The 8,830-nt window shown below is 35.3% G+C and overlaps 1 protein-coding gene across 1 annotated transcript; it reads left to right on the top strand.

The window, feature by feature from the left end:
* The first annotated feature begins 1,704 nt into the window (after window positions 1-1,704).
* LOC104217111 (uncharacterized) lies at window positions 1,705-4,481 on the top strand. Its single transcript, XM_009767262.2, has 4 exons — window positions 1,705-1,959; window positions 2,102-2,207; window positions 3,896-3,975; window positions 4,156-4,481. Exons 1-3 carry the CDS (start codon window positions 1,848-1,850, stop codon window positions 3,972-3,974), a joined length of 297 nt encoding a protein of 98 aa, XP_009765564.1. The 5' UTR covers window positions 1,705-1,847; the 3' UTR covers window position 3,975; window positions 4,156-4,481.
* Window positions 4,482-8,830: the final 4,349 nt, after the last annotated feature.

Here is an 8,830-nt window from a genome sequence, read left to right as displayed (position 1 = left end):
CATATTTGATTATGCTACGAGGTGGCTTGATATTGTGCTTGGACCGTAAAGGGCCCCTCCCAGAGTCTGTACACCCCCAGTGAGCGTGGGTACCCTTTCTGATATGAGATATCCCGAGGGGCTGGTGTTATTCCACGTTATTGCCCGACGGGCTGATTCTGTTGACATTTTGCCCGAGGGGTGGATTTTATGTGTTTATCTTTTTTAGCTGCCTTTCATTTACTTGTTTAACTATTAAAAAGGTATTTTAAAGAAGCTTATACCGAACTAAAGTGTTTTACTGTTTTATTGCACTTTATTGGTTTTACTCTGCCTCTTTATAGCATGTTGTTGTGTTTTTACGTGATTTCTTATCGCTCGGTCTTTATTTATTGTTATTACTCACTGAGTTAGAGTACTCACTTTACTCCCTGCACCTTGTGTGCAGACTCAGGAGCTTCAGGTCCCGCCAGTGATAGTTGATTGCTCTCATCAGGCCATTCGGAGTCCACTAGGTAGCTGCTTGGTGTTCGCAACCCAGTGTTTCTCCCCCTATCTTACTTTCTACTTCCATTACTGTAATAGACTGCATAAACCCCTTTCAAACTCTTAGACACATGTTTAGATGCTCATGACTGGTGACATCCCAATGTCGGGCTGTGTTGGTTTCCACAAATTGTATTATTTCACTTTTATTTTGGGATTATTATCATGCTAATGACTTAAATTGTGTTATTATAACTTTTAAAATGATTTGGGAGTTGTGTCGGCTGGCCTTGTCTTCACAAGAGGCGTCATCACGACCGGGTCCGAATTTAGGGTCGTGACAATATTGAGCTACAAATGATATGTAGTTTTATTGTAGAAATATTGTAGCTAATTTGTAGATAAGTAATATACAACCAAAATTCGATAGTGATGTAACAGAACAAACTTGCAACTTTACTCAATTCCAAATTGAAATCACGTACTGTTATACATAGCGGATATGTTCCTAAGCTTTTATTTTCCTTTTTCGTCTCCATGTAAACACGAACACCCATATCGTTCCTACTTTCCATTAGAGGAAAATGTTCATTGACAATGTATTTGATTTCTATTATTTTTTCGGATGTATCTATCATTAGATGCTCTGCTATTGTAGAATTCAATAGGCTATAACTCGCATCCTCGTCGACTACAATTCCATCGACTTGAAAGTCTCTATATCTCCCATAGCTATCCCAATTCCCATTCAGTTGAAGCATAATTGGGATTTTCGACATAATTGCGGTTGTTATAGAAAAATTATAGTTAATTTAGTCACTTTTGATTTGTGAAATCAGAAAAATCAGTGAAACAGAGTATTGTCGTAAAAACAGAGTTGTGAGTTTTGGAGAGAAACGAGCGAAATTTAATAGCGAGATTTGCGTTTGATAAAATTTGGAAGAATCCTTAATATCCCAACATTCGCGCGCCTAATAAAGAAATTGTACAGCTAACAGAATTCTATTTCTAATGAGTTGTTTATATTTTGTAGAAAATCTGTTAGTAGGGCGGGTAATTTGTATATTATGGATATTTTTCGTAATATAGTTTCCTATATGACATAGGAACTAAAAATTCCCAAATTTAATTCCCCCGTTAAACTAGTGTTTCTAATGGGCATGCTCTTTTACAAGTGAGTCCCATGTACAAATGGCCCAACTCCTCTAATACCCAATTTCCAACCCGATCCACTGAATTCCGATTCGGATCTGTTGATGACCGAAACTTGCAACCCTTTTTTCTTCTTTGTCATCTGCACACGAGTGTCAAAATATTGTCTTTTTGGTTTATTGTTTTCACAAGCAAATTGATCAATTGTCGGCATTAACCAATCGGCGAAGATGAAGAAAGAGGATACCGTGAAGCTAATAAGCGCCGAAGGCTTCGAATTCATAATCGATAAGAAGGCTGCAATGGTCTCTCAGACCATACGTAACATGCTCACTTCTCCAGGTCTATCTCTTTTTAATTTCAATTAGGGCTTTTATTTTCGCCCATTTCGATTTGCTCAAAATTCATAGTAATCGGAGCAAAAAATATGATCTATTTGATGGCATGTGATTGTTTTTTCTTACAATTTCTTTTTTGAGTATAGGGAGTTTTGCTGAGACAGAACATGGGGAAGTGACGTTTCCGGAGATTAGCACCACCATCCTCGAGAAGATCTGCCAGTACTTCTACTGGTCCCTTCAATATGCAAGGTCATATCTTCATTTACTTTAAACTCGAGAAATTCTTCTGACATAATGTTGATTTCTTTATAGTAATAGAATTCAGGTTCACCTTTTAATACAAAGGGACTTATAACTACATTGGGCATCATTTTTCATATGTAATTTGATGTATCATGTTTGAGCAATGAGCTTATCTGACAATAGCATAAAAAATCCGTGATATGATTTTCTGTATCCATGTTTTAAGATCTTCAGGTGTTTCTGTGTTTAGTAGTTTGTGGGCTTAAGAGAAGCAGTTGCATTATTATGTTGTTTCTATTTAAGATTCTTGATACCTTGCGTAGGTTTAATTCTGGAGAAGCCCTCACGGTTATATGAACTAGCTGTACACTAGGTCATGCTCATGTACTTTTATTGGTCCATTTAAATCCCATGTTTTTCTTGGGGCAATAAGGAGTCTTAAGTATGATCACTTTGATTATTGTACTGAATATAGATTATTGAAATTATAGCTCTATTTACACTTATACCAGGATGGTCTAAAGCACTTTTAGGGAGGTCTACTCTTAGATGAGGTCAGCCTCATATAGAGCATGATATAGATATTTGTCTCCACAAGGTTTCGTCGCATGCTAAACTAGATTTTAGTTTTTTTGGTCCTTAATGGCTGTCCTAAGTTTTCCCGGGTTCAGCTTTACGCCGTTAAGGTTGGAAATACTAAGTGGCTGAAGTGTAGTCTTGAATTTCATTATTGATGAAATGAGGCCATAAGCCATATCTAGATGTTAGTTATCGTGGAAATGGGAGACTCATATTTTAGTAAGTAGGCTCAACAAATGAATGAATGGGCTGTAGTCTAGTACCAAAAGAACAACGCAAACTCCTTGTCAGACTTTCTACCACTTCTACTTCTTCAGTTTTAGCAAGAAGGCTCAAAGGAATGAATGAGTAGGGCTGCAGTCTACAATGAATGAATAGGGTTGCAGCGTACTACCATACGAACAATGCAAAATCCAGATTTTCCTGTGTTACTTCTTCATTTTCAGCAACTAGGCTCGAAATGAATGAGCAGTGCTGCAGTTACAACCAAAGAACAATGCGAATTTGAAACTTGCTACCTCTTCACCTTCTTGTTATGATGCTCTTACTGAAGGATGCAATTTTTTGGACTTTCTGGTGTTACAATTTATTGTGGTACAACTACCAGCTCTAAATCAGTAAATCTTTAGTATTTAAGATTAGTCTTCCTTGTAGCTTTGAGGAGAGAGTTGAATTTTTATAAAGACGGTTCCCATGTCAAAATTTAGTCTAAGATACTGCTTCGTTGAATCGAATTTTTGCGTCATTTACGAGGTTGGGGATAAGCATTTGTTTGGTCCATATGGTATGATAATTTTTTGTAAGATAGAGATTTTCACAGTCATGCTGCTTCATGCTCAAGTAACACATTGTTTTTCGAAGTATCTTGCTTGTTTTCTGTTCTGATGCAGTATCTATATGAGTTAGTGAGCTAGCTGCTACAAGAGTTAAAAAGGTTTTAATATTTACCATTTTTTGTTGTGGATCACATATCTAGGAGCCCCAGACATGAGCTATTGGGTGTTGGTATTTCGGATTTCCTATCCTTTTGATCTTATGAAGTAACTCCTTCCCCTTCTTTTATGCCGTAGATTTTGTTTGGTTGGCCTAATATGGAAATATTTTATTTTCTGCAGTGGCAAGGAAACAGAATTTCATATTGAACCTGAGATCACTTTGGAATTGATGATGGCTGCAAACTACTTGCACACCTGAGGTAAAATTCCTGACCTTTTCATGTTTCCTTTTTTTTTTTGGTAATACTTTACAAGCCAAATATTCACATATATATGATGTATCGTCTTTATTTTCTGTCGTGCAAATGAATCTTTTCTGATATGCCACCCGCACCCCCACCTACATAGTTTTGTTCTTAACTACTGTCATTGTTTGCCAGGAACGATATATATGACTTTGGGGCCCAAAGGTATAAAAGTTTGAAGATATACTGTTTCTAGCATAGCTATTACCATTGGAGCTTGTAGGATGTGGATACTTTTAGTTGTTGCTGAATTTGGCACTGTAACATTCAGTACATAAGTCGTTTCCATTTACTGGAGTATGTAATAGTATTTGACACACTGGGGCCTCTGTTCTATCTGCCCTATCGTTAACCCATTTTAACAGCACTTATCCCCATTTGTATGCATGTTCATGTATCATGTGGTACTTGAATTGTTTACAGTATGATATACTCTACGCGCTTAGATGCTTGAATGTTTATCTTAGATCTTCTGTTGGACGTTTCTAATAGAGCTAGTAACGGGGTCCTTGGGAGGAAAAAATTACAGAACGGTACCAGGGTGATAAATTAGCCTTAAAAAAGAAAGGAAGAAGGATGTTTTCCTAAAAGACTTGGATGGTGAAAGATCATAGTAATGGAATCCTAATTGATTGAACAACCATGAGAGAAGATTGCGCTCTGAGCTCCATCTGGTATTGTTTTCTTTTTAAGCGTTTCATGGGCCAAATTAATGCATATCTTATTACAGGCTAATGCATTTTATGCATACTTAGATAATTTGGTTCTGATGACGCACATTATTATCAGGGAGAATTACACTCCTTATCGTTTGGGGTATTTGCATTTATACCTGTTTTTTGGGTCACGTTTTAACTTGTGTCCGCTTTGCAAAAACAATTGCAAGCGTACCCACTTTTTCGCGTAATTTCAGCATACGAGGCTGAAGTAGCAAAGGCAATCACGCAAAACTTCAGCATTCTAGTAGACGGGACTGAAATAGCAAGTGTGCTAAACTAAGTGTGTTGAAGTTTTTGTTTGTAATTGGTGAACTTCAGCTCTAGAGCTAAAGTTTTTGTTTGTAACTGCCAAACTTCAGCTTTAGAGCTAAAGTTGAGGAACTTGCTAAGAAATCTAAGTGGATGAAATGCCATAAATGCAAACACGTTGTGCAGAAGGCTGATGGTTGTAAACATATAACCTTTTGTATCAAACTTGCATGGACAATAGGCTGTCATACTACCATTCAAAAAAAAAACTTTATACTCCAATTCTTTACCAGAAGAACTAAAAGAAGCCAATAATCATTGTTATATTTTCTAAGATATTGATTTCTCGCATCTGGGTATAGTTCTTATGTTCTAGCTTCTGTGAATAACCAAGGATCATCTTTGTATTCCGATTTCTGAGATTTTGGGTTCGTGCTTATGTGCATAATTCCAATAGTCAAGGCAGATGGTTGTAAATATCTAAGTGGATGAAATGCCCTAAAAGGTTTCTATCTCCACAACCCATGTCAATTACTGGAACATTTTCACAATCAGCAACTTCAGAAAGGAGTGCCTATCGGATTGAGGGCGGATATAACTTTGAGGAGGAGAAGGAGGAGAAAGTGGGATGAAGTTGTTTAAAAAGTGGGTATAAGTTAAAACTTTTTAAAAAACTGGGTATAGGTTCCCGTGCAATTTTTACTTATCGCTTGGCACAACAACCCATCAGAAAATGGCTCACGTTTGAAGCCCTTACCTAGTGTAGTCCAGGTACTTTTCACCAGTTAGTCCACCCTCTTTTCTTCGTTCTTCTTCTTCCCGTGTCACGCCTTTGCACTCCAAAATTTCTCTACCATTGTTATTCTACTTCAATTCTTCTTCCGGATTCAAAGCAGATAATCACTATTTTGATGAAGAAGAAAACCAATTTGCAAGAGAATTAATTATTTGGAGTCATATGAAGATCACTTTCTCCATTGAAATGGGGAGAAATATGTTTATTGTCATGAAAATCTGATTTAAGAAATTGGGTTTTTTCCATTTGTTAGTTGTTTAGAATGAGTGTTGTCCCAATTGATTGGAATCATCAAGAGGAGTTCAAAACTTAAATTTCAAGTGATTTGGAATAGATTTAAGCTAGATTTGAGTTAAATTTCAGAAGATGCCCAAGGAAGAAGAACCCATGAAGTTCCATTGATAGGATTCATTTGTATAATAATGTATAAATAGTGTATAAATAGTGTATAATAGAGTATAAACACCTCTTATACACTATTGTATACAAGGTTGATACATTATTTACTGGTATTGTGAATTTCTCTCATTTTTTTATACACCTCTATACATAGTGTATCATGAATATTTTCACTACTGTGATTATATATCTTTATACACTTTTATACAACTATATACATAATATACCTCTTTGTATAAAAGTGTATACGCATATCTGACGAACTTTTTGTATGATTTTCACTTGCAATTCTTGTATAAAACTAGTCCAAATCTCCAGCAAATAACTTCAAAGTTTGTATACAACCTACTTAGACTATTTCTAATAAGTTCAAACAATACCCACTCCAAATTTCTCACAAAATCATATTCGAAATTTAACAAGATTAACATTAAAGGAGATGAGATTTTAGGCTTCTGGCGTCTGTTTTTGCGTTTTGCAGTTGTGATAGGTATGTATAAACTTGAGGAAAAAATAAAATAAAAAACACGAATATTTCGTGCATGAAGATATACAAAATAAAAAAAACAAAAAAAGTAATTCGGAGAAGTATTGGTTATGGGAGAAGGCACGAATGAGTGTTGACTGAGTGTCTCGATCAATGATTGCACTAAAAATGGAAAATTAATTTTCGTTTTTATATTTGTTTGCATGTGATTCTTTTTTATTAATTATTAAATTAAATATTTATGGGTGGAAAATGAGGAGAGAGCTACAATAGGGGTAGGTAGGTGACGAAAAAAAGATAAGGTTGATATAATTAGAGGGAATGGGAAAAAAAAGATCTTATTGATATTTGGCTATACATTTGTAAACTTGTAACTAGGCTAAAATAGTACAAGGTCAACTTATGGAATGCATTATTCTGTAATTTTGTCTTATTATCATCCCTCACATCTCAAACTTTCATTGCTTACTCGGATGCTAACATTTAAAATTGCAAGTTATAAAGCGTTACCAGTTGTATTATCATATTTAAGAGAGTTGGCTCAAGCATATCTTTTTGAGGATTATGATCCTCAAAATAAAACCTATATACAAGTTTGAATAGTTTACATTTCTCCTTTTCTATTGTTTGATATGTGCCAGAGGGCGTCAAGAATTCGATGTGCCAGCACACGCACAACCCCGAACCCAAAGTCTAGTCTATATAATATATAAAGTTGGGAAGGGAAGAGGTGATGTGGCACCTTCCATATATAAGGATTTCCATTTATTCTTTTTCCTGTTTTTTTGGCCTTTTCCTTTGTTTTCCATTTATTTATGTTCTCTATTACTATGATATAAAACTTCCATTTAACATTAAAATTTATGTTCTCAAGGATCGTGTTCTTCCAAAAAGAGTGGACAGTTACAACAATTAATTCTCATAAAAGTAGCAATTTGGATGGACACTCTCCTGGTTATGGAAAGGTTGCAACATTCAATACAATGATATCTGCTAAAGTAGAAAGAAAGCAATACCCTGCCTCTTCACACCCAATCTTTTACGCACTTCCTTTTCATAAAGTTCAACACTAACAAATTAAAGTGATATGAAAATATAGAAGAATTAGCTTTCGCTTCAACAGAAAAGAAGTGGATTGAATGAGGTTGTAAGTGAATTGGTAAAGGTACCTACAACCAGTAGTTAGTGAATGTATATTTATCTCTTAAAGAAGTTTCCATGATGTATTTGATTGGCTTCATTTGCAATTCTATACAAAACTTTAATCAGTTGACAAATTTCCTTGGATTTCTATTTGATTGTGTTCTTTTATTTATATTTAATATACCATGAAGGACGTCTTGTGCTTGAGCGACTTTTTTTTTTCTTTCTTTTACTGAAGTTTTTATTCATGTGGTGGTAAATTGAACTCAAATTAGTGAAAGAACGAGGAAATTGCAGGAGCATGTCCCGAACATTTTTTTCTTTTGGGCCATGGTGGAATCTCACTAATTTTGTGATTTATTTTATGTTCGTCTGCATTTCATTCCTTGAGTAGGATTTTTTTTATCTGTACACTCTGCCATCTGGCAAAATTATTTGGTTTATGATTGTAAGTTTGCATGTTCGTAAGATGTCATAGTAACCCACATTTAGTATGCATTTTTCTTTGAAGGCCATGGTGTGATCTACAAATACCTGTGTCGTCTATCTTCGTTGTTCACCATGTTAGTTGCTCTATCTTTAATGAAGTAATTGAGACTTTCTATGTGTTTATCATAACTTCTTATTACATCTAGATTATATTAGTTAATACTATACATAACACGTGTCAGAATGCTTCATCAGCCGGTGACTACTGAAGTCTAATGGCAAGTTTGTTAACACCGTATGATAACCGAAAGTTGATGCCTCTCTATGTCTTATGTCTTGATCATCCAGTTTAATTTTTTCTTTTTCGGCTTTCCGTTTTATAAATTGATGTTCTAAACGTCAACACCACACAAGAGGGGGGTGATTTGTGTGGTATCCAATTTTTCGATCTAGAAGAACCTGGTTCTTCTAGGTGTTCTAACTGCTACTGTTGCGGAATTAAAATTACAAAAAATAAAGAATACAGAGATTTTTACGTGGAAAACACATGGCTCAAAAGGTGAAAAAACTACGACCTACTACTCAGTA

Source organism: Nicotiana sylvestris, chromosome 6 (assembly GCF_000393655.2).
Source record: "Nicotiana sylvestris chromosome 6, ASM39365v2, whole genome shotgun sequence".
Taxonomy (NCBI): Eukaryota; Viridiplantae; Streptophyta; class Magnoliopsida; order Solanales; family Solanaceae; genus Nicotiana; species Nicotiana sylvestris.
Note: the sequence above shows the minus strand (reverse complement) of the source record. Positions and strands in the feature narration are given on the sequence as shown.

Excerpts from the sequence above, each read along its gene's own strand:
- LOC104217111 (XM_009767262.2), top strand. The coding sequence starts at position 1,848 with ATGAAGAAAGAGGATACCGTGAAGCTAATAAGCGCCGAAGGCTTCGAA. Across the intron at positions 1,960-2,101 it reads TAACATGCTCACTTCTCCAG|GGAGTTTTGCTGAGACAGAA; the intron begins GTCTATCTCTTT and ends TTTTGAGTATAG. Across the intron at positions 2,208-3,895 it reads TGGTCCCTTCAATATGCAAG|TGGCAAGGAAACAGAATTTC; the intron begins GTCATATCTTCA and ends TATTTTCTGCAG.